This window comes from Schistosoma mansoni (genome assembly GCF_000237925.1).
Source record: "Schistosoma mansoni, WGS project CABG00000000 data, chromosome 1 unplaced supercontig 0071, strain Puerto Rico, whole genome shotgun sequence".
In the NCBI taxonomy this organism is placed as follows: domain Eukaryota; kingdom Metazoa; phylum Platyhelminthes; class Trematoda; order Strigeidida; family Schistosomatidae; genus Schistosoma; species Schistosoma mansoni.
In genome coordinates this window covers 265,711-292,595 of record NW_017385989.1, presented here as the reverse complement: position 1 = coordinate 292,595, position 26,885 = coordinate 265,711, and the positions used below count along the sequence as shown (strand labels likewise).

General features: G+C 37.9%; 1 protein-coding gene and 3 non-coding genes across 4 annotated transcripts in view; 2 read left to right on the top strand and 2 right to left on the bottom strand.

Annotated features, from left to right (window-relative positions):
- Positions 1–3,890, top strand: part of Smp_tRNA_00480_Pseudo_CGA.1.1 — a 9,795-nt gene extending 5,905 nt beyond the window's left edge. The window contains exon 1 of the tRNA in view: positions 1–3,890. This exon is cut by the window's left edge and continues 5,905 nt beyond it. This is a non-coding gene — a tRNA.
- Positions 3,891–4,921: 1,031 nt separating this feature from the next.
- Smp_136670 (hypothetical protein) overlaps positions 4,922–26,885 on the bottom strand; it is a gene marked incomplete at both ends in the record, with an annotated part of 58,832 nt that continues 36,868 nt past the window's right edge. The window contains 11 exons of the mRNA XM_018791802.1: positions 4,922–5,031; positions 6,753–6,900; positions 7,883–7,995; positions 8,752–8,915; positions 9,755–9,884; positions 13,062–13,126; positions 13,940–13,989; positions 15,163–15,200; positions 18,055–18,128; positions 24,647–24,774; positions 26,744–26,797. Coding sequence (XP_018645028.1) covers positions 4,922–5,031; positions 6,753–6,900; positions 7,883–7,995; positions 8,752–8,915; positions 9,755–9,884; positions 13,062–13,126; positions 13,940–13,989; positions 15,163–15,200; positions 18,055–18,128; positions 24,647–24,774; positions 26,744–26,797 — 1,074 coding nt within the window. The remainder of the gene's footprint in view (positions 5,032–6,752; positions 6,901–7,882; positions 7,996–8,751; positions 8,916–9,754; positions 9,885–13,061; positions 13,127–13,939; positions 13,990–15,162; positions 15,201–18,054; positions 18,129–24,646; positions 24,775–26,743; positions 26,798–26,885) is intronic.
- Positions 19,527–19,597, bottom strand: Smp_tRNA_00531_Pseudo_TTA.1.1. Its single transcript has one exon. It is a non-coding gene (tRNA).
- Smp_tRNA_00864_Pseudo_TTG.1.1 lies at positions 24,916–24,982 on the top strand. Its single transcript has one exon. It is a non-coding gene (tRNA).

Here is a 26,885-nt window from a genome sequence, read left to right as displayed (position 1 = left end):
CTTCAATTGACTCACGCTTTCAACATTGATGAATATTAAATCTCCACAAAACCCCTTCTATAATTTTATTTATATTTGATGGTTATATTCTAGGGTGAACTAAATGTAAATACAACTCTAGTACTGCGAACAATGCTGATCTGTGCTAAATACTTTTTGCAATCATTGATTACGATAACCATGTATACTCAAACTGGTTAGTGTATATATAGCGAAATGGCCCAACCGAATTTCAATAATTTAATAGACTGATAACGCGCCTAAATGTTTTTCTACTTATTCACCGACCATCTTTTCAGGTCGAGATAGTTGTTAAATAATCAGACGTAAACACATATCCTAACCACAAGTAATACACACTATCTAATCAATTGATTTGCCATCCTTACCTAGTACTCTATACGGAGCATCAATATTACTCACTCCGTTATATTGTGAAATGAGAGTAATGAATAAACACAAACGAATACCAGTGAACTACAAATATCCTTTACCGCTAGTGGTCATGGTTCACATTCATAAAGTAAAATACAGAGAACTGCCGAGCAGTATACACTTCCGTTGGTTAGAAGACGGATATATCTCCTACGCCGCAAGGAAAAAAGTTGGCAAAAACCAAACTAGCTTTCTTAATTCATTGCAAATGATAAGACCCAAGATAAGTGAGTCGAATGATGTGTACAGTTACTTCATTCCCCATCAATAATTCAGGCGGTGATGCAAGCTAACAGATTGTATTTGTAAGGAGAGATCAGCATTCAAAACATGTTTGCTTCGTTTCGAAGGGTGGCCAATAAACTCTGGAATTGATCAGTATCTTAATCAAACATATCTATATCATTTGTGTATCTAAAGTTAACAAGAGAATTTTCTCGTAGAAGATAAACTCCCTGTAATTCAGACGATAAAAATATTACCTTTAAAAGCATGTCTATGATAGGGTAAAATAAAACAGGGAAAGTGTATGACCCATTCTGTTGAGTATTTTGCAAGATTCACTACTTCATCATCTCTATCCAGTGCTGTCTGCTTAAATTCAAGCTAATTCGGTAGTTCCAACATGTACGAGTAATGCCTAATGAGCTTACAACATACGTACAGAAATTCCACCAATCGAAAGGATGATGAAGCTTACTCACTAATCAGTGTATGTTGGAAGCATATTTAATCACTAATGTTTAACGACAGACACCAACAAAACCTCACGATCAATAGAGTCGCACGACACTTTAATGTCAAGGCATACAACAATAGTCGGACGTTTATGTTCCAGAACCTGAATATTTAATCAATACATCCATGTTCAGGTCTGCAACCAGCCTGGTTTCCTCGAGTAACTACACTAAAATCCAACACGCAAGCTAATCGATAAAAGTTCTTTACTACCTTACCTAGCAAATATAGTCTGTGACGAACAGGTTGTTGGAGTTAACCTAATCAATAATCTGTGTTCTTAAGCATGCCTCAAATTCGATAAGTTGTACAGACTCAGGTTTTTTTCTGTTTTTCGGTTAAGCACTTGTTGAAATAACTAGTGCTGAGAATTCCGTATTGTACCAAAATATAATATCACTTTTATGATTGACTAACTACTTCTCTAGTTGTTCCTAAAACACATTATTAAGGTTTTTATCATTAAGTTAAACTCTAAGAATTTTTATTGCTGTGGCTTTCCTATGTCCAGTAAGATGTAAACAAATATGTGCTCGAACTAGAGCATGATCTGAATCTAAACATGTGTTCCAGAATGAATGACAGTTTTCTATCAAGCCTCTCCGACTATGGGTGATGGAAATGTGGTCTATTTGATTCCATTGTTGAGTTGATGTGGGAGTCACTACGTCAGACGGTGTCTCTCCTCATGCTTATAGTTAGTGTTTGCTAGAAATAGACGGTAATCTGAGTATAGTTACAACCGACGGTCGCTATTATCTCACTGAGCCGTGACGTTGTAATAAGCATCAAAGTACCTTTTGATTTGGATTAATCTACCTAATTGAGCATTAAAATCACCAGAAATTATTACTGCATCAGAGCGTTTAGGATTTTGAAGGAGGTTTGATAGCTTCCTATAAAATTCATCTTTATCTTCATCCGAGCTGCAATCGTTGAGAGCGTACGGAGAGACAAAGAAGAGGCAAAGGCGTGTGTTCTTACGGTTCCGTTTGGTCGGAGAACACACAAGTGACTGCCTATTAGAAACAAGTCTAACAAAGCCTATTCTGCTTTAGAACACGGACGGTAACAGTGGGGTCTTCAGATACGCGAAGGGCATGTTTTGCCGATTCTTTATATTGACAAGATGAAGTCATGTGGATGGCTGTGCTTGGATCCCGTATACGCGTTTCGGAGACTCAGCATACATCGATGACGCGAGATTCTAGAGTCTTATCTAAAGAAGCCTGTTGTCCTATCTGACACAAGGTTTGAACATTAAAAGCTTCAACATGTAGTTCAAAGCGTGGTTTTAGGAATACCATTTCTTGAATACAAATCCTTAGGAGTGGTGCTGAAGAGTGATAAAGGTATTCGAGAAGGGTTAGTGGTGGGGATAGGATTATTAAAGGTGATAGAGAGATTCGATCGTAAACGAGATAATCTTGAGTGCAGTCGGAAGTATAAGGGTGAATTCGCTACCTGGCTGCCCAGACGCTGTGGAATGATTAGAATAATACTAATTTTAGACGGAATGCTTCCTTCATCAAACAAAATGTAGCCTTCAGTCATATAACTGACAAGACCAACAAATTATATTTACATAAACTGCAGAGAAATTGCCACGAATGCACTTACATAACTGTCGAATGATAAAATTTATTCAAGGATATTATATTCTACTTATTCATGTGAGATCCTTCCTACCGCCGCTGCTGCCTTGACGCGGTGGTCAGGCTTGCCTATCGTGATGAACCAATCGTTCTTCAAGGTCCTACCATGCCAGATTGATCGGTTGAAGAGCAGTAAAACTAAAAATAGCAAATCCAAGGTTCGAGGTTGAAGTCGTACTACTAACTATACAGAGGTGTCACTGCAGCCCAAATGAAGTGTAGTACCCGGCTCGGCGAACAGATAATGGTGATCATCTGCTGCAATTGTGCTCAGACAATCGTTTATCTTTAGAAAACACTAATTTTAAGCATTAGGAGAGACATCGTCTAATATGGCGGTGACCCCTGAACCAAACCATATTGCAATCAGTCATTGTTGGAGAAGCTCGATAAAAGATTGCCGCTTTTACTGGAATACATGTTTAGACTCTGATCACGCTTTAATATGAGTACGCATTTGCTTACGCCTCATTGGACGCAGGAAAATCATACTGAGGGACGAGAAAGCCAAAAGTAAGTTTCAGGAACAACTGAGGTCACAGTTAGGCAGTTCTGTGAACGAGGCTGATCCAGATGTTGCTTGGAAAGATATACAAACAGCTGTGGGAACAGCAGTGGTGTCTATTAGTAATTTAAGCCAATGGATTTCTTCTAAGTCTATTTCACTGATAGATTCTCATAAACTCATCCCATCAGGCTCTGAACATGATGAAGAACGAAGGCAAATCTGATCTAGGTTAACTAGGACTCGTGAACTGCAAATATGAGAAAACTAGGCTGGCTTCAGACCTGGTCGTGGCTGTATCAACAACATATCCACTATTCGTCAGGTTTTATATCACAGGCATGCTTATCGGCGTCAGACAATGATAGTTTTTCTTTATTCGAAAGCAGCATTTGACTCTGCAGACCGAGAGGTTCTGTGATATTGTCTGTCATTGAAAGGTGTATCCCAAAGGTAGATAAACCTTGTAAGGCTCTTTACTAAACACTATCAGTTGAGTCAGACTTTATGGCGAACTGTCATCTGATTTTACAATCCCAAGTGGTGTCCGACAACGCTGTCCACTATCTCCATTTCTGTTCAAATTCATCATAGACCTATTGCTGGAAATAACACTCTCGTCGACTGTATTTTCAGGAATTGACCTCCTACCAGGAGGTCCACTTATCGACGTAGAATACGCAGATGACATAGTCCTGTTTGGCGGAGACGCTGACAAAATGAAGTCTTTTGGTAGGATTGGGTAACAATGCAAGGATGTTTGAGATGCGTTTCTCTCCCTCTAAATTAAATTGTTGCTCCAGAACTGACCTGCGTCAACACCTGAACTACGGATAGGGAGTGAAGTAGTAGAACGCGTCGATAACTTTATTTATATTGGAAGTCTGATTAGCTCTGAGTTGGCATCTGAGATGGGTGGGCCACGTGTTACGTATGCCTGAACACCGATTACTACGACGTGCTATGCTGACTAGTATTGGGAATGGTTGGAAGAGAATTAGAGGCGGCCAAACCAAAACGTGGCATCAGTTCTTGAAGTCACTAACTCCTAGTCTGAGTCATGTTGGTAGATGCAAACTACTCGGTTGTTGTCTGCGCGACTATCGTAAACAATGGTTGGAGACTGTCTGACTTGGCTGAGAATTGATCACGATGGCGTAGGTGTATACACTCTTTGTCTTTCCTTAAACTGTGAGATTAAAATTGCTTCATATCCTCCTTTCTTCCTGTATCATAACCTTTATATACAATCTTTCTTTTATATGTTACTACCATTGAAGCAACCAATTCTATGAATTTGGTGTTCATCTTGTTTTGCAAATGAGGTATGACAACTTGGAGCGATGCATATACGTGCCTGGTCCTACGTTTTAGCTGATTGACTGGCATATGAGTTCCCTCAAGTATGCGAATTGAAGGACCTAATCGGCAAACAATTTGTATGGGGATTTTTTACATTACTATAGTCTATTAGAGGGGAATTGTACCAAAACTACATAAGTGTTGTATAACTGAGAAGTACATAACTGAAGGAAAGTACCAGGTATATGTTCAAAAAACTATATATTCAAATATGAAAAAATATATTCTATTTTGTACAACAGTCTTTCTCTTTTAATTCCTTGATATTAGTCAAGAGGGAGAGAGAAAGAGAGAGTATGACGTCTAATTGGTTGTGGTCACTATAAAAACTTTTATCTACAGTTATCTTCTATTGAATTATTGCTCTGTTTATGTGAAGAATATATTTCTGAAAGAGAAAATATAAAAGCACAAAAAGGGTACTTGTTAACTAAGTTACATCAATTCAAAAAAAGTCAAATAGCTATTTACTTAGCTAATAAGTCATTGTAGAACATATATATTTGCCATCTCCACAAAACCCCCTTGTGATAATGATCATACGCTCACTAGTGACTGGCTCTATGAGGGCAATTCCTGGAGTTCTAGTGAGAAGTCGTGGCCAGTGGAGCTAAACCATGTCAGGTAGAGATAGGTATCTACCTCAGTACAATGGAAGTTGGTCGCGCAATTCCATGGATTAATTGAGGTTAGACATTAACACCGTTGGATGCTGGCTCAGTGGTCTATCGGTTAAGTGCTGTGGCGCGAGGCTGGTAAGTCCTGGATTCGAATCTGGAGAAGCGGGACCGTGGATGCGCACTGCTGAGGAGTCCCACGATAGGACGAAACGGCCGTTCAGTGCTTCCAGGTTTTCCATGGCGGTCTAGCTTCAATTGACTCATGATCTTTACTATATAAAATTTATGCCATTTTACCGACTGATGAGAGCAACGTAAATTTATTTGTAAATCAGGTCTGGCTTCTAAACAAATGATTAACTCTGATCATATTCCTCAATGCAACTTTGTTGACGCAAAGGTTTTGTAGCAATTTCAGTCAGGAAAATGAACGCTGAATATTAGAATTTGTGTGATCAGAATACAGTTATTATAATTTGTATTTTTGCTATATAAACGACCCAGCTATTCCTATTGCTTAGAATTCTTATACGATGACACTCGACAAGACCCCAAAATCAGAACACGTTGAACAGGAATCAATAGTTTAAATAACGTTCATATATTTATAGTATATACATAAGAAGCTTCTAGATTTTTCTCCAATAATATGCCCGGGCTGATCGGTTTAAAATTAACCAATCAGCGCGCAGCAACACCATCATGCATAAAACATGCTTAATCCAATCTATATCCCACAAACATATGTATTATGTAAAACAGTTAAAATGAGGGCTATTCAACAATGCTCTCAATAACCCTTTGGGATATCTAGGAGGTATTATATATAGAAGTTTGACAAACTCTTAACATAGATGGAGAAATATCAGAGACAAATAGTCAAACACAAATGGAAAACGTCTTCAAACAGTACTACAGAAAAAACATAAAGGAAGAGAAATCACCTCATCCTACTGCACATGAGCTGAACAGCTGAAAGACAGAGATCAGCGTACGTCTAATTTGTAAAAAAATTGAAGTAAGTAACTGATTCACACTAAAAAAAATTCGTCACAAATAAAGTAGTTTCCATATTATATGCTTATTATCTGAGTTAAATTTTCGTAACAAACTGACAGCAGCTGGACAACCAATCAAAAGTTGGGAGTATGAAACAGTTTCTTTCCATTTATTTAAGAATCCCTAGGAGTGCACACCCACAATCCCACACAAAATAAAGCACCTAGAAAAGTAATAGCAAAACTTGACGGAAGTGTATATTTGATTCATTGATCTATAGTTTTTTCTGGAGGTATAGGGACAATAGCCACTTCTCTGTGGCTCATACAGTAAAGGAATACTATTTCATGAAGAAACCCTTCTAAAACCCATAATACAATAATTGTGTGCACTTATTTATTCATTAATACCATCAGTTTTCAACTAGTTATATCATACCTGCGTTACGCTTACAATGATCCAAAAATTCGGAAATATGTTCAGGATCATGGGTATTCATAAATTCCAATGTTGATAGAAAAGATGATTCCGTTAGAGGAGATTGAGAACTACCAGCCAAAAATATGGGCGGTATGCGCTTACTGATCTAAAGATATAAAGGCAAAAAATCAACAGTTTATATATTACTGCAAATGAGGTGTAGGAAATTAATTTAGGGTTTATACCATAAGCGGAATTAGTGGTCTGAAAAGTGTGATATGAATTCAAACCTTGGTGGGGTCGCCGATGAGCATTGCTGAGCAGTATCATTACTTACTTACACCTAATACCACTTGTGAAGGAACATAGGTCACCCACCAGCATTGTCAATCGAACTCCGTCCCAAACAATCCTTTCCAGCTGTTTCCAATTACTATTCATTATTTCCATGTCTGCTTCCGATTCCAAACACAATATGTCCCTTACTCTTCCTCTTCTCCTTTCACCTTGAGGATTTCCAGTTAGCGTTTACCTCGTGATGCGGTTTGATGAATTCCCCAATGTATGTCCTATCCACCTCAAGAGATTGTACCTAATTTCCTCTTTAGATAGAAGCTGACTTGTTCTCTCCCACAGTACGCTGTTGCTGATGGTATCCGGTCAACGGACATTGAGTATAAGTATCTTTCGTAGATAATTGTTTACAAATACTTGTACATGTTTGATAATGTTTGTGGTAGTTCTCAAAGTTTCAGCTCCGTACAATAGAACTGTCTTGACGTTTGTATTGAGAATTATGAATATAATAATGACTGATAGTTGTTTTGAGTTTCATATATTGTTCAGTTGTATAAGTGCTGCCATCGCTTTGCCTATCCTTGCCTTAATATTTGTATCAGATCCCCCTTGTATAGCGGTGATGCTGACTATGTCATGTACGCGAAACATGTCACCTCTCTCCGTGCTTCTCCATCAAGTGTCATTAAGTTGGTGCTCAGTGTGCTGTTGCTTTACTTACTGTCTTCACTTACATTTGCTGGTGTGTATGAGAGAGAAGAGCTTGTGAGCATTGTCAGATAATACGTTATGTCTAACGTGATGACCGGCTGTTGAGGCATCAAGAATAAAACGACAACAACATTACTTACCTTGGTCAAACGACCAATGTCATTATATAATCCACGATTGACTAAAACTCCGGCTAACTGCGAACTGATTGAACTATTACCATTTTCTGATATTTTATTTACAATGGTAATCACTAATAAGAAATTAAACAAAGAGGAAATAAATATGATATGCCTTCTTTGATAATAAATTTGCGATATAAAAGTTCATAACTAAACATTGAATATCAGAAGGGGTTTTGTGGAGATTTTAGTAATTCTATAGAGTTGAGCTCATGAGTCAATTGAAGCTAGACCACTATGGAAAACCTGGAAGCACTGGACGGCTATTTCGTCCTATTATGGGACTCCTCAGCACTACGCATCCACGATCCCGCCTCGCGAGATTCGAACCCAGGACCTACCAGTCTATGGTGGTCTCGCTTCAATTGACTCATGATCTTAACTCTATAAACATTGAATAGTTGAGTAATTACCACCGTTAAATTCCAAGGAGATAAGACTTAACAAGGAACTGTGGATCTAAAAAAAAATCCAGACTGAATCTTTTTCGGATATTTCTTAAACCAGGATTTTAATAATCGCATAAAGTCTCACTAATCTTTCCAAGAAAATAACTAGTATATCTTCTATCATTTTTTAAAATTACAAGTTTATGTATTTCGATTTAAGCGACACTTCATGTTGGGATTGGTGAGACTATAAAAAACCAGGCAGAGTGGTTTTTAAACCTGCACAACTTATCAGTTGAGACCTAATCAACATGCTAATGTTCCTTAAGAACGAATTTCTCGAAGATATCAAAATAAATTTCAATTACACAAGCACTACACGACATACTTATGAAAAATTCTAAAAAGATATACAACGTTCAGAAAAATGATGCTTACAGCTTCTTATATATTTAGCAGGCCAACATTGAAACAAAGTATCCATATGTGGACTGCAAATAATAGTGGATAATTGATCAGATGGTAAATCTGTTAGGCTTTGAATAGCAAAATTTATATCTTCCGCATTTTGCATACCAGTATTGACAGAACTTGAAAAAACTCTAAGAAAATGGAAGGTATATAGATTGTGTATTATGATCACGGTGAAAAACTAAGCATACAAAATATAGTTCGAAAGGAGAAGATGAACTTGCAAAAAACAGGAATAAGCTGATTTTAAAACTCAAGGTCTAAGAGAAGACAAAAGAGTTAATCGGTCAGTTATCATCAACGTAGAACGGTGCACAAATGCGCCTTGGTTCAAGTTTCCATACTACATTAAAATGACGAGAAAATAATATGATGAAGAGAAAAAAATTGAAATACTGCAGTATAGTGAATGCATCTGAGCAACTACAAACAATTCTATCAACCAACATCTCGAACCGTTGGTCATGGTCCCCAACGAGATAGTCCGTACCTGTCAATGTGGAAGGAACAAGTAGTCAGAGAATTCATGGATAAATGCTAAGTCCATGTTTGACCATCTCTTTCGTCTAACATATTCTTATACCATCGAACATCGTTTGTTCAAGTGAGCGGTGGTTTGACATTTATAATACATGACGAAACCACCTTATTCGATAAACATTTCCCAACTTTCGCTTGTACCATATGCCTAAACTCAGGATTGCCTCACTTATTAGTCCCAACATCTGTGATCAATTCTTCGAAGGCGCCTTTGATTATATACTTTTTAGGAGAGAGAGGAATAGTTAAAGTTTAAAGACAATTTTCATCAGGAACAGAGATAAACCTGTTACTTTATACTTATGATACCATAAGTAATCGAACGCAAGATACCATTGTTCAGAATGGATAGTAAATACAATAAGAAAAACTAACATCTAACATATGATTATAAACCATGCAAACAGGACATCCAAATGATCAGACTTACTGTATTATATAAGCAACAAATTTTAATGGATAAAACATTTCCCGATCTTGTTTAGGTAAAGATGAGAAAATACGTTTGAATAAAGATACAGATCCAAGATTTACAAGGTGATGCAATAAAATGATTCTACCTGAAATAAATGAGAGAAGAATTTTTTTTCTCTGCTTTCGACTCGACCCTATTTAGTAGTTAGGTATAAAACGAACAACACAATTTGTGAAATATACAGCAAGGAGGGATTTGGCATAATGGAGTATCAATGTACTTTATTTGGCGTTGCAACAACACAGAAAGAGAGGATCAACAATAGTCAGTCAGTCAATCAGTCACAATGTAGAACTTCGTACCTACGTACATTAGTTCGAGTTGCCATACCACATCAGCACAGAGATACAGTTGTCGATTCAAATCCCATAGTGGTAGAAGTAGTAAGAGTATAAGCAGTAATGGGAAAGATTAGGGTTTGAAGATGTTATTGAAGGAGTATAATACAGTGAAATAAATTTGGAAAGAAAGAAAAGGATAATGACGTGAAGAATTCAGAAGATTAGAATTTGGTAGAACACAAGGAGTGGATGCACCTTCGCCATTGCAAATGATTTTGAGCCTTGTCATTCAAGGTCTCTAACCATCGATTGCTATCATCTCGCGAATCTCAACCAGTTAGTCTACACCTACCAACATGGCTCAGTCCAATTGTCAGCGACTTCATGGATTTATGACACGTTTTGGTCTGGCCGCCCCTAGCTTCCTTCCAACCTACTCCTACACCATAAAACATTGCACGTCGGGGCAGTCGGTGGTTGGGCATACGTAACACGTGTCCCAGCCATCTCATCTGATGAAAATTCACTACTTCATCAATCGATTTGCCATCCTTACCTAGTACCCGTTTCCTAACAACTGCATTACTTACCCGGTGGTCCCAGGATATACGAGCAATGCTTCGAAGACACCTATGATCGAATACTAGTAGCCTACGAATATCCTCTACTCTTATCGGCCATCTTTCACTACCATAAAGTAGGACGGAACGAACTGCTGTACGGATCAACAATAAGAAATTGATATTGAGAAAAGAATAGAAAATTAGTTGATATCGGACTAACAGTTATAGGGTTTTGAAAGTTCAGTTTTGATTATTCACAATTAGATGAATCAGTTTCTTTTAAAATATGAGCTTCTTGAAAGAATATTGTTATATTAATTGCGCTTATAAGCTAAGTTTATATTGGATAATAGCTATAAGTGGAGGTTGGAAGCATAAGTATGTTGTTTTATTCGAGACTAATTGTCGAGATGTACAACCAACCCATTATTGCAGTGAAAGTCATGATCTGAACGCAATAAGCATAGTTCCAAGGATCAGAGTTACATCATGCCTATGGAACAAGTTAATTTTTATTTTGGTTTAACAGAGTGGTCGAACGTTGTTGTAACGAATGTCAAGATATTATGTCTCTAGTTCCATTTATTAAGGTTTCGCAACGTGCGTTTATATTCTAAATCTGTTGTCCATTGCCATAAAGCAGGAAATGTTGTACGAATGAGAGATTAACTATTTGAATAGATATAATAAGAAAATAACCACTAAATACGGAAGCCCAAGCAAAATGATGCATTCACTTATATAAGATGTGACGTATAAGTGGTGAACAGGATTGACATTCACTTCAAAAATGAATGACTATGAGCTAGGTGTTCGGTAGGTTGTTTACCAAGAGTCAGTCGGCTAAAATGTAGGACCAGGCGCATATATGCATCGGTCCAAGTTGCCACACCTCATTAGAAAAACAAGATGAACACCATATTCATAGAAGTAGTTGCTTCAATGGTAGTAATATATAAAAGAAAGATTGCACATAAAATATAATACAGGAAGAATTAGTTCGTAGAAAGATATAAAGCAATTTTAATCTCAAGGTTTAAGGAAAGAAAAAGATTGTATACGCCTACGCCATTGTGATCGATTCTCAGTCATGTCACACAGTCTCCAACCATTGGTTACGATAGTCGCGCGGACACCAACCAAGTAGTCTGCATCTACCAACATGACTCAGACTAGGAGTTAGTGACTTCAAGCACTGATGCCATGTTTTGGTTTGGCCTCCCCTAACTCTCTTCCAACCATCTCCAATACTAGTCAGCATAGCGCGTCGTGGTAATCGGTGTTCAGGCATACGTAACACGTGGCCCAATCATTTCAGTCGATGAAGATTAATGACCTCATCAACTGATTTACCACCATTCTCTAATACCCTGTGTCTAACCTCACTATTACTTACCCGGTTATCCCAGCAGATGCGAGCAGTATTTCTAAGACATTTGTCATCAAACACTCGTAGCTCACGAGTATCTGCTACTTTTAATGGCCAGAGACTAATGGGATGAGTTTACGAGAATCTATCAGTGCAATACACTTAGAAGAAATCCGTCAGTTTTTTGTAACCCTATGGTTTAAATTACTAATAGATGTCACTGCTATTTCCACAGCTGTTTGTATATCTTTCCAAGCAACATCTGGATTAGCCTAACTGTGACCTCAGTTGTTCCTGAAACTTACTTTTGGCTTTCTCGTCCCTCAGTTCGTTTCTAATGGGTCTACTTAATGTGGTTTATCTGCGCCCAGTGAGGCGCAAGCAAATGCGTGCTCGTATTAAAGCGTGATCAGAGTCTAAACATGTATTCCAGTAAAAGCGGCAATCTTTTATCGAGCCTCTCTAACGATGACTGATGGCAATATGGTTTATTTGAGTCCATCGTTGGTTCGGTGCAGGGGTCCCCGCCATGCTAGACGATGTCTCTCCTTACGCTTAAAATTAGTGTTTGCTAAAGATAAACGATTGTCTGAGCACAATTGCAGCAGATGATCACCATTATCTTTTCGCTGAGCCGGGCTACTAAGATAAACGCCTAAATGTCTTTCTGTTTGGTTTACGCTACCTACCTTGGCATTAAAGTCACCTGCTTCGAGTACCATGTCTGTAAAAGTCATCTTCCACTTAATTCAAGCTGCGGTGACACATCTCTACAGTCAGTAGTACGACATCGACCTCGAACCTGGGGTTTGCTACTTTTAGTCTTACCGCTCTCCAACCGATCTGTCTGGCATGGTCAGACCCTAAGGAATGATTGTTCCAGCCAGTATATCTCGATTGATTGATCACGATAGGCAAGCCTGACCACCACGTCAAGGTAGCAGCCACGGTCGGGCACCGAAAACTCTTAACCTTTCTTTACTGTCTAACATATTAAATATAAATATTTAGAGTGTAAATATAGTAACATAGTATTGAAAGTCCCTTACTTGACAAATCCCACAATCGTCCTATTAATTCTAAGGTATGTCCCAAATATTCATCACATTTTTGACTATCAGAAAATAAAATGCAGAAAAAGAAGATGAAAACGATAGTATCCTACAGAAAATGATCAGAAAAAATCAAACTTCCCTATTACTGACAGTGATAACAGCAGTAGTTATAATAACTTCGCACACGTCTAAGTTATCGAAGCCGGCCTTTTAAAGTTGTGACACCAACGCAAATACCATCACTTCACTCGAGCACAAACCACCAAGCCTCTGTGTTATGAACACTCAATGCTAATAAATGTTATCAGTTGTTCGGAAACAATTATGATCAAACACAGACAGTCGCGTAACATCCTCAACTTGGAGAAGCGAAGCTTTTCAGGCGCAAAGCAGAATTGCCGTCACTGACGAGTTATAAGCTCGACTTATGACACGCAGACTGACATCACGATTATATCTAAGATAGCACGTAAATTGATCTCATTAGTCACCCCACCACTAGCACTCACGCAACACACATAGAAGTGTCATGATCTAATGAAAATAAATTCTAAAATTATTATGATGAATGAAAAACCAAATATGTCAACTTGTAAGTTTTGATGATTAAAACAATGATTTGATTAAGGGAAAACATATATGGGAGTTTGAGTAGATGCTTTCTTCAATATCATAATCCTAGATGAAGTTATATCGCTTATGACATAACTGGTAATAAGTTGAACATGATTGACACACAAGGTTTGTGGTAAGGAAATAGGTGTAATAGAGAAGCATCCGTCAAATCTATGTGTTATGCTGACATAAAGAAAAATGCTATTGGAGTTTTTTAAAGCGAAACTGTGATGAAATGAGAAAAAATATATACTTACTCAACAAGAAATTGAGCAACATCAGCTATAGGCGTTTTAGGTGACAGTTCCTGGAATAAAAGATAAATATGACAAGTTACAATAAGAGTAGACAATACTTCAAGCACTTTTTAGTATATAAAAATACTTCATGTAACAGGATGAGAATACCGGCAGAGCTTCAAATTAAGATCAATTAGTTTTATAATCCACAACATAAGAAACTTAAACAACTGTAAGTCAGCCATCATCACAGTCATTGTTTTCGATGCAAACCTCAAAACGGTTCTACTGTACGGAGCTGAAACTTTGAGAACTATCACAAACATTATCAAACATGTACAAGTATTTATAAACAATTATCTACGAAAGATACTTATATTCAATGTCCGTTGACCGGATACCATCAGCAACAGCGTACTGTGGGAGAGAACAAGTTAGCTTCCATCTAAAGAGGAAATTGGGTACAGTCGCTTGAAGTGGATAGGATATACATTAGGGAATTCATCAAACTACATCACGAAACAAGCGCTAACTTGGAATAGTGAAGAGAAACAGGAATTAAGCTAGCATTTGAAGCTAGGTGGATGAATGTTTCTACATTTAGAGAGCAGGTTAGAATTATTTCACAACCTCTACTCCTTTTACGGGAAATTTATGCTTAACTGTTCATTCCTCAATGTTTTACGCAACACAGGAGCGGCGCTGAATCACTGATCAAAAGATAATGGCAAAGAAAATTTCCAATACGAGAATTGCTTCATCACTTAGAATCTTAGGCTAAAATCGAAACGTAGCTAGGAATAGATAAAAAAAGCACATCTAAGTGATTCGGCGCGGAGCTGGTAGGTCCTGGGTTCGAATCTCGTGAGTGCGGGATCGTGGATGCGCACTGCTGAGGAGTCCCATAATAGGACGAAACGGCCGTCCAGTGCTTCCAGGTTTTCCATAGTGGTCTAGCTTCAATTGACTCATGACTTCAACTATGAAAAAAGATCTATTCACATTGAAAATACTTTCATATCATTGTGTTGATCTGATACAAAAGCTTCAATCGATGCACATATGGTTTTTCAGCTTCTTCGTTGCTAAAATCTGATTACCATTAAAATAACTATCTAGCGTTCCCCTTATTTTGAATCGTAAGCAACCGATCAAAGGCAATAAACACTCAAAAATTTGAAAATGAAAGAGAGAACTTGATATTACAGTTTTATAAAAAAAAAGATATTAATATAACATACCGTAGAATACTCATTTGTTTTCATTAATACATAACCCTCTATACAAACAGAAAATATAAACACAAAATAAAATAAATTGGATTTATTTGAAATTGCTTTTGTGAAATATAAACATAAGTGAAAGTAATAAATGTAAATTATAGTTTCGAGGTAGGAGGAGTTATAGGAATTGAAGGAGACTGATTATGAATACAGTGATCTTGAGTGCTGTTGGAGTTATGAAGGCAGTTAACACTTCACGGTTGACCACACCGTGGAAGGGTTTTTCTAGAGGTAACTGAAAAGGAAATTGAGTTAGAAGTGGTCTTAATGACCTGAGAGCGTGACCGCAGTGCCCAAGGGACAACTGCTTGAGGTCGGTCACACACGACCTTTTTGTGTTAGCTCCGTACTTGTTAGGACCTTACCGCCGGAGACGGAAATCCATGGGATAAGGCGAGGTGTGCATTTTTAGGGTCGACCTTTTCTAACCCCACCCCTCCTTGTGGGAAGGCAACATCGCTGTTATGCTGGTTGTCTGAAGGAAACACCTTACTTCCATCACACCTATGTACAGACACCAGTACGCCTTCGCCCTCGGACCTTACACTTGCTGCTTTTAGTTTTACGGCATTTCAACCGACCTTTCTGGCATGATGGGACCTGGAGGAACGATTGTTCCAACCAGCATAGCTCGATTGCTTCATCACGATAGGCAAGCTCGACCACCACGTCAAGTTAGCAGCAACGGTAGAATTTTTCTTTACATAAGGCATGTATTCACAATAGTAAACTTATTTACACCCTAGCTATATTATACTAATGTGTCATCAACATAACCCATTTCGTAATTATGTCTTAAATATCACACCGTGGAAGGGTTCTTCTAGAGGTAACTGAAAAGGAAATTGGGTTAGAAGTGGTCTTAATGACCTGAGAGCGTGACCCCAGTGCCCAAAGGACAACTGCTTGAGGTCCGTCACACACGACCTTTTTGTGGGTAGTTATTGTGTTAGCTCCGTACTTGTTGGGACCTTACCTTACCCGAACTAAATGTAAATTATTACTCCAGGACTGGCCTGCGTCAACACCTGAACTAAGGATAGGGAGTGAAATAGTCGAACGCGTCGATAACCACTTATCTTGGAAGTCTGATCTGCCCTAATGGGTTGGTATCTGACGAAATCTCAGCACGGATTCAAAAAGCTCGTTTGGTTTTTGCCAACTTATTTCGCTACCCATGGCGAAGACGAGATATCCGTCTATCAATTAAGGGACGAGTACACTGCGCAGCAGTTCGTTCTGTTCTACTTTACGGCTGTGAAACATGGCCATTAAGAGTAGAAGATACTCGTAAGTTACTAGTATTTGACCACAGATGCCTTAGAAATATTGCTCGCATCTGCTGGGATAACCGGGTAAGTAATAGTGAGGTTAGACACAAGGTATTAGGGAATGGTGGTAAATCAGTTGATGAGGTCATTAATCTTCATCGACTGAGATGGTTAGGCCACATGTTACGTATGTCTGAACACCGATTACCACGACGCTCTATACTGATTACTGTAGAGGATGGTTGGAAGAAAGTTAGGGGCGGCCAAACTGAAACGTGACATCAGTTCTTGAAGTCACTAACTTCTACTCTGAGTCATGTTGGCAGATGCAGACTACTCGGTTGGGGTCCGCGTGACTATCGTAACCAATGGTTGAAGACTCTGGGTGACATGGCTGAGAATCGATCACAATGGCGTAGGTGTATACACTCTTTATCTTCCCTTAAACCTTGAGATTAAAATTGCTTGATAACTTTCTTCCTTCCTATACTATACTATATCCTATATACAACCTATCTTTTATATACTACCACCACTAGATTAACTATTTATATGAATCCGGTGTTCTTCTTGTTGTGCTAACGAGGTATGACAACTTGGACCGATGCATATATGTGCCTGGTCCTACGTTGTAGCTGACTGACTGAAATTATGGTTTCTTAATGTAGAGTTGTCATTTAGAGGTTTCGTTGTGAAAAAAAGATGCCTCAATCAGACGATGTAAATAACTGACTGTTGATTTGTATCATACAAACGAGGTGAGGAACATCAGGTTTACATTAGAATGATTACTGAACACTTTAAACGACATTAGCTTACAGTTTGCTAAAATAATTCAGACAATAGGTCGTTTACCACTTCTCAGGAGGAATACATACATACATCTGATTAATACTGATTTTCGTGGGCACAAGCACATACATACATATTTATGAACCACAAAGACCCCAAGTGCCGTGGTACGGCCGAGAGTGGGAAGAGTTCGCTCTCCCTCTCGAAATGCTCTCACATGGCCACGCGTATATAGCCTCTGCCACGGAAGTACTACTCACTGCCTTCTCGTGGCGGGAGTGCTGTTCACGAAATTGAGAGGACGAAAAGCGAATGTCCGACGCTTTAACCGGGTTGGTGGATGTGGAGTGTCCACCTAGGGGAGTTGGAAAACCCTGATTCGAAACCAATGGTGCACGTGGGCTCCAGGATCCTGATGGAACGAATGGCGTATGAACCAATCGTCGGTCACCAGCTACCATGGGACTGCATCTCTTCATGATGCTCCACTGCCTTGTAGACTAGACCTTCAGGTCAAAGGCTCGGGGTGTGGCCCCCTAAGAAAACCACCTGCTTCAGTTTGGGCACCTAGGCAGTATCACAGCCCTCACACAAATCAAATGAGATTTGTGAGGCGCATATTTATCTGGTGCTTTTTTGTACCGATATTTATGTGTTTAATTAAATTAAATGAACCACAAAGGAGAACGATTAAACAGCTCAGTTACAAACTAATTAAAATTGGACATGTAGGGTAATAATGCAAACAGACAACTTCTCTATAAGTAGTGATTATTACTATACTTACTTTGTCTAATCGATAATGCTCTAAGTTCAAAAAATTGCATACCAGTCATTGATAACCAATCTAATGAATCCCCACTGTTGAAAAAAATGTAGAATGTAAAGTGAAGTTTTTATAATAGATATTTGATAGAAAATACAAATGTTATAAACAGAAAATAATATGACTAACTCTGTAAGTGTTTCCCATCACAGGAAGTACGGAAATAATGAGTGTTACTACTAACACATGTAAACTGCATTCTTAGCCGGTTCCGATAACTCCAAATACTTTTACACGTCTTTGGAACACTAAAGGTAAGACGTGTATTGTGAGTAAAAGCTTTACTCTAAGGTTAGTTTGTGAACAGAAAAACGATGGTAATTATTAGGGTACAGGCGACCTTGAGCATCTGGAAATTTTCGAAACCGTAATAAATATGGTATCAGTATAGGTGAATATCCAACGTAAACCGTGGGAAGTGATCCTAACGTTTCTTAATGTTTCTTTGAGGATTCCATTCAATGTTGACTGGACAAAATGTTTCCTAGTGTCTCTGGGCATCTAGGGACTTTAACGAAGGATATTTCTGGGCTTGTCCAAAACAGCCAGGATTATTATTTATTTGGTACTGGGTTTCGACGTATTCAACTAGTATATAGTCAATAACTGGTTTTAAAATACTATACTGTTTCCATTACGCAGTAAATTGTTTATGACTAACTGATTACTATTTGTTTTTATAAGATTGGTCAGTAATGAAAAACTATAAAAGTGAGCTGAAAAGACACTAACTCGCACAAAGTTCGTTTATACGAAGAGTATTTTCTAAGCCATAAACCTTAATAAATTATCTCTCAAGGCATGTAAATTACCCCCGATACTTGAATAAATAATGTGTGAAGTCTACACATTTTAGATTTCTATCGTTATACCGCAGGTTCGAACCCTGTTTTATTGATAAGCTATAAAAAACCATGTGGTCAAAAATTGAGTACGAACGCTTATAACTCGTAAAAGAATTCCTTCAGTTTACACTCTTTAGAACTGTACGGTTACTGTATTGGATAAGCGGACTTAGATGTACATGATAACAGTATGAACGCTTAAGACAGTGCTAGTCATATTAAAAAAGCAAATACAATATTTCTGAAATAAGGAGAGTTCTCAAGAAAATGCACTAACACGATGAAATACATAAAATTGCCTATGAATATCCATGAAAATATATGGTGTGGTTCAGTACTAGAAATCACCGAACATAGTTACAAATCCACTTAGCACTGTATGTTTGAATCTACCCATTGATGCTTACGACTGCAACTGGTCAGTCTATAATCGGCATATGTGCATACTGTGCGTATTGCCTCGATATAGTCTTAATTCACAAGCATGGTAAGCAGAGATGGATAGTGGCTAGCAGTGGAATCCAGTTTGACGCGCGTTTCGTCCTATTTGGGACTCGTCAGCTGGATGTATCGGAATCTCAGAGTTGATATTCACTCTAGGACTTGAACCCAGTACCTTTCGCTTTAAACGCCATCGCGTTATCCACTCAGCTACTGAGTCCTGATAGTCACTTGTTTAATTTTCAGAAACAGTATTAGTGTGACTAAACTGACTAATATTTCAGTGAATGAAATTTACTGATTTGAATAGTAAACTACAAAGTTTCGCCTAGTGTATATCAACGTTGAAAAAAAAACAATTTTTTTTAGCAAAACTGTTTTCTGTTTCCTTACAAATCCGTTGAGATTTGCCTATTTTCCGATTAGGATTATTTGGGTGAAAAGGAAAACCGATCGTGAGTAGAACTTCCATGGCAGAGGCTATATACGCGTGGCCATGTAAGAGCATTTCGAGAGGAAGAGCAGACTCTCCCCACTCTCGGTCGTACCAAGGCATTTGGGGTACCTGAAAATAAAATTGGATTAGAGGTGGTCTTAGTGACCTGAGAGCGTGACCGCATTGCCCAGCGCACAACTGCTTGAGGTAATTTTTGCGTTAGCTCTCTACTTGTTGGAACCTTACCACCAGAGACAGAAATCTGTGGGATAACGTGAGGTGTGCATTTTTAGGGTCGACCTTTTCTAACCCCACCCCTCCTTGTGGGAAGGCAACATCGCTGTTATGCTGGTTGTCTGAAGGAAACACCTTACTTCCATCACACCTATGTACAGACACCAGTACGCCTTCGCCCTCGGACCTTGCACTTGCTGCTTTTAGTTTTACGGCATTTCAACCGACCTTTCTGGCATGATGGGACCTGGAGGAACGATTGTTCCAGCCAGCATAGCTCGATTAGTTCATCACGATAGGCAAGCCCGACCACCAAGTCAAGGTAGCAGCAACGGTCACCCAAAGTTTCTAACTATTAATTACGATAATCAAGTGGACCCAATTACACAGTCTGCAGCACCTAATTGAATAGCTCATCCCAATAGTCATTGTCTTTGACGACTGAAGCGAGATTTCCGTTTGCACGCCCCTAGCTCTCTTCTAAGTTATTTCTACACCAGCCATCATTGCGTGTTGAATTAGTTGGTGGATAGACATAAATAATATATCCTGTAACCATCTCAGTCGATAAAGATTTACTACCTCGTCAATCGATTTACCACACTTACATAGTACTCCAAGTCTAACTTTTTAATTGCTTACTCGATAGTTCCAAAGCATACAGACAATGGTTGGAATACACCTATGATCAAATGCTGGTAACCTACGAAGATAGTTTATTACTAAAGGCCTTAATTCACCGTCGCAAGTCAAAGCATACTATCTACGCCTCAAGAACACAATTTGACAAGAACCAATCATGCCTTCTGAATATGTCTGAACATTTCATCAAACAACAAACCACTGATGAGAATCCTATGATAAATGTAGCAGTCGATGATTTCAACTACTCTACGCCCTATCACTAATTCAGACGATGACATAAACCAATCATGAAGTGACATTTACATAAGGAGAGAGAGCCACATCCCAAGTATGCTTACATTGTTGCTTAAGGTGGTCAGAAAACTCTTGACATTATCAGTAGCTTCACCAAACAGAAATATATCATTTGTGTATTTAAAGTAAACAAGAGAATCTCCTGTTGAAAGATCAACCCATCAAGGTTCATAAAACGATGGGTTAGGGTGGATAACCGCTAAAAGTTGACAATTCTGATAGCAGTTCATCTAAAGCTCTGACAACAATTCAATTTAATATATATATATATATATATATATATATATATATATATATATATATATATTAAGACAATGAATTCATTTACTTACTCATAGTATTGTCCTTGTGGAAGTATCAGGCGTAAATGGGTAAGTAAGTATTGTCCTTGTGAAAGGATACAATACTTTAGATTATATTTTATGAATGGTTGAAAATATTTACAAAACATAGATAATAACTTCCTTTCATTAATATATGATGTAAAATGAAGTAGTTGATATAACTCTAATAACAAAAAAGAACGAGAAAAATAGTCAAAAGGTTATAATAATGATCAGTAGCATGATTTTTTTATTTATTAAATCGTAAAGTAAAGTCACCATCTTGAAACACCGACTTCGGTGGCTTGGACATGTTTTACGAATGTCGTCCCAGAGACTTCCACGCCGTGCATTATTTGCCGACGCTAGGACTGGTTGGAAAAAGCGGAGAGGAGGTCAGTGTATGACATGGTGTCGTGGCATGAAAGAAAGCTCCAAAGAGCTGGCCTGTGTTGGTCCTTCACGACTCCCTGTCTGGGGTCGGAGAGATGGTGCAACACAGTGGCTAGAGACGTTATCAGATATGGCTCAGAATAGAAGCCAGTGACGATCCTACTGTACCCTTATTTTACTTTCTCCATAAAGAGTGGTTCTAACTTTCTTAACTGAGAGTTTTTCTGGTTGTACATTTCAGTTCCTCCCATCATTACTCTTCTCTTTTTCTCATCCTTTTTTTCTTTTATATATACACATCTTCCCCCCTTTCTCCTCCCATTCTCATTATTTTGTGTGGCGCACATGTATCTGGTGCCCTTTTGTACCAATATGTATGTGTTTAAATAAATAAATAAAGTAATCTCATTGCAATTTAAAATTTTATCCATAATAAATTGTAGAATTACTGAAATTCAAAAACAGAAGTCCCTCATCATCATTACTACATTACAATTGGTCGGCTATATCACGGTTTATGAACTTACATCAATCCTTACAATGCAATGTGTCTTTCTGAGGCATTCATTTACACTTTGACTTCCCAGTGAAATATGTAACTCCTTGTGCGTAAAGCAATTTTTCTATGAACAGTATAGAAAAGTTCCTATCCCGTAGCCAATCTTTTCTTTACAACCTGATTCAAATAGGTCTCAGTTATTCAGAGCACCGCCAAGTTGTATCTCCTAACTTCAGCATGAAGACCCTTCAACTCTCACGACAGAGTTTAAATGGTTTTAATAATTTGTTATGGTGAGTGGATTTTTTTAGTAAGTCTTTTCTACAGGATGGAGCTTTCAACTTGTGACTGACAATAACCTTAGAAGAGCTCTATGCCAATACTGACTTTTTCATTGTCTAATATTTCGTTTGTAATTTTAAAAAAATCAGTACACAAAGAAAAGCACCGCGTCAAATGCAATGACCGGCAAATGAAGGAAAAGAATGCAAAGATCTAATAACTGAGACAAGGATAAATACAGAAATATAAGTGTAACTCATCTGCTATGAACACATTCGTGTTGAATAGGCTCTAAGCTCATCCATCTGTGAATCAGAAAATCAAGCAATAGCAGATAATGTCAGGGTTTAGGCCGAAATACACAGAAGCAAACAAACGAATAAATAAGAGGATTAGAGGGGAAAAACAGAAGAGAATGGGAGCATTCTCATAGATGAAAAATATCTGCGATTCCAAAGAGCTGTAACGCAATGCCAATATCAGAATATTCAATACAAAAATTGTACGAAGCTAAGTAAAACTTATAGAACTACTACAACCATCATCAAACACGTACAAATATTTATAAACAACTGTCTAAACAACATACTCCACAACTGTTGATCAGATAACATTACCAATATCCTACTCTAGCAGAGGATAAACCAATTTCCATCTGGAGAGGAAGTCGGGAAAAGTCTCTGAAGGTGTGTAGGACGTACATTGCAAAATTCATCAAACCACATCACAACCCACACCCTAGCAGGGAATCCTCAACACAATAGTAGAAGAGGAGAACCAAGGGACACATTCCACTGGCAAATTGGTGGCGGACAGTAAAATAATGAATAGCACTCGGTAACAGCCGGGAACGAGACCCCCGAACAGATTTGGTTGATGAATCCTGTTTGGCGACAGGTTTCAGTAAGTAAATATATTGAAAAAAACATTTTAAAAAATGTTTATTTTATATAGCTCTTACCAGTAATGCCTTTGTTTACCAGTATAAAGTATATTACAAACGGTACGACAATATCCAATGTCTTTTCATCCATACTACCGTGAAATATATATATATATATATAATATAAAAGAAAAATATCAATCAAATTACAGACAAGAAATCGGTCAATTTAAATTCAATACAACAAATTACTAAACAATTTTATAGATTTTGGAAAATAGTGTTCGTTGGACTAACTTTTGGAGTCATAAACAATTGAACTAGATTGATTGTTTATTCCAATATCTGGTTTTATATCAGAATACTATATTGATAAGCAGTTAACGTTTTATAACAACCTATTAACTTAGTTGAGTAGGTTTACTATTTCCTGATGTTCTATTGAATTCTATTGATCAAGTTGCAACTTCACTGCCAGCCTGAGTGACTCGACATTGCGTTCACTATGTTTCGATGTTACATGATCGGAGGTACTTGGCAAGAAATTCGGCATATGTTTCGTGTTAGTTGGCACTCACTCAAAAAACCCAGTTGCGACGTCTCAGAATATCAAACTGGTTGACATGGATTTTAATCTAACAGGGAGTATTAATAACTTCAAGATTACAAGTGCGTCTTGCAGACGAGCGACAGTTAACTCAAAACATAACTTGATAATTCCTTTCAACTACCTTTAACAAGCTAGACTGATTTATTTGAAAACCAGTTAATTGAACAACCTGTTCAATTAAGGATCTAGAACTACTGTAAGACAAATTAATATGAAAATCCATACAATAAAGATATCTTTAAACAAAATGTGAATTGTGATGTCAGTCTGTCAGTCACAACGTAGAATTTCGTACGTACGTACATCAGTTCAAGTTGCCATACCACATTAGCACAGAGATGAAATTGTCAATTCAAATCCCATAGTGGTAGAAGTAGTAAGAGTATAAGCAGTAATGGGAAAGATTAGGGTTTGAAGATGTTATTGAAGGAGTATAATACAGTGAAATTAACTTGGAAGGAGAAAAAAGATAGAGACATGAAGAATTCAGAAAATTAGAATTTGGTAGAACACAAAGAGTGGATGCACCTTCACCATTGCAAACGATTTTGAGCCATTTCATTCAAGGTCTCTAACTATTGTGTCGTACCACAAATCATTTTTTAAAATTCTGCTAACACTGTTGAATAAAAACAGAATACCGACTAGAAAATATGCCAGTTACCAACCTTTTCAATGATTCAAAAAGGATTTGATATTTCGAATTATTTATCGCTGCACAAAGGGCCTTCGAAACTACATTTGACGATAATCCAATATCTGATAAAACATTATGCAAATCACTGGACAATAGTTTCTGAGAGTGAAAGCAAAAATTTAAAAAGAGGAACAAAATGGCATGACATTCACTTATTAAATTAGAACGTAAAATAATGTAATATATTAAATTCATTTAGTATTGTTTGTTTGAATCGCACAAGCAAGTGGATAACAGGACTCAGTGGCCGAGTGGATAACGCGATGGCGTTTGAAGCGAAAGGTACTAGGTTCGAGTCCCAGGGTGAACACCAATTCTGAGATGCAGGTACGTCTAGCTGACGAGTCCCAAATAGGACGTAACGCGTGTCAAACTACATTCCACTGCTAGGCACTATCCATCTTTGCTTACAATGTAATATATTGTCTAATTCTTGATATAATCAAAATTAGTTAACTATATAAAGAAATGGATGGAGAATGCTAGTGAGCGGCCTATGCTCCTCCACGAGGGGTAACAGTTGTAAGTAAGTAAGTTAAGGTATATAAAGAAATGAAGACAAAATAATGAGTACAACAAGTGACAAGAAGAACAGAGAGAGAAAATCCATGGAAATGGCTATTTAATTTCATTCCAATAAAATATATTTAAACTAAATTACATTAATATTGGTCATTTTCGAAGTGATGGATTAGTGACATCATTTATTACTTGAGGCAGAAAGTATACAGAAAGGACTTCATGAAGGGGATTTACAAGAGTTTCATAATATATTCCTCGAATGCTGTGTATTCACATGTAATTGGTTCAGGCTGTCGCATCAAATTAACACAGAGAAATAAAATTACCAAAGCAAATCCCAGAATAATAGAAGCATTAACAAAATTAGAAATTGTAGAGAACATGTATACGGACATTTCACGACTCAGGTTCTGAGAAAAGAGTGAGTGTACGTATGCCATCTGTAAACGATTTTGAACCATGTTACCTATCAATTTCTAATCATTATTCGCAATAATCACACGGATCAAAATCAGGTAGTTTGCTTCCACTTACAAGGCTCAGTCTATATTGTCAACAACTTCATAGACTTATGCCACAAGGGGGATCACTAGACATTTAATGGATAGCGGGCAAAACGTGGATACTACAAAGGTGTTAAAAATAATGAACGAGAAGTGAACCCCGCTTATTATCTGCTTTGGAAAGATAATCGTCATATAGTGTTTTCAAATCAACATTCATATACAGAAGAATGCTGTTAGAGGTATGAGGGCGAGTATCACTTCCCGGCTGCCCACACCGTGGAAGGGTTCTTCTAGAGGTAACTGAAAAGGAAATTGAGTTAGAAGTGGTCTTAATGACCTGAGAGCGTGACCGCAGTGCCCAAGGGACAACTGCTTGAGGTAGGTCACACGCGACCTTTTTGTGTTAGCTCCGTACTTGATGGGACCTTACCGCCGGAGACGGATATCCGTGAGATAAGGTGAGGTGTGCATTTTTATGGTCGACCTTTTCTAACCTCACCTCTCCTTGTGGGAAGGCAGAATCGCTGTTATGCTGGTTGTCTGAAGGAAACACCTTACTGCTGTCACACCTCTGTACAGTTAGCAGTACGACTTCACCTTCGGACCTTGGGTTTGCTGCTTTTAGTCTTACCGCTCTTCAACCGAACTGTCTGGCATGGTAGGACAGTAGGTAGATTTCATTCAGTTTAGCGGCATAACTTACTTCGCGATAAGGAATCGAGTAGTAAAAAACAGCTGTAAAACCACGGAATTTTGAGTTGTATCTGAAGACATTTCAAGCCTTTTTGAGTTTGGACAATCTCTATGATCCGAACCAAGAAGTCATGGTGGACTGACAGATGTTAGAAAAATACAGAACAATTTTATTTTACAACTACATGTTATAAACTGAAAGTCAGGATATTTCCAAAGGTAACTTTTTCTACACATGAATGGATTTGATTGGCAACACTGTAACTGTCTCTCAAAGTTACTTACACACCAACTGGATTTTTGATAGTTCTTAAGACATATCATAAAATGCAAATGCAACCACCAACCTCTAAAAATCTTCGAGGAGTACTTTGCGCATCTGAGTAACGAAGAGTTACTATCTAAACAAAGGAGTAGGTTGAGCACATCACTTTAAACCGTTACACTGAATAAACTCAACAACTAAGAACAAAATTTTTGAAAAAAAGA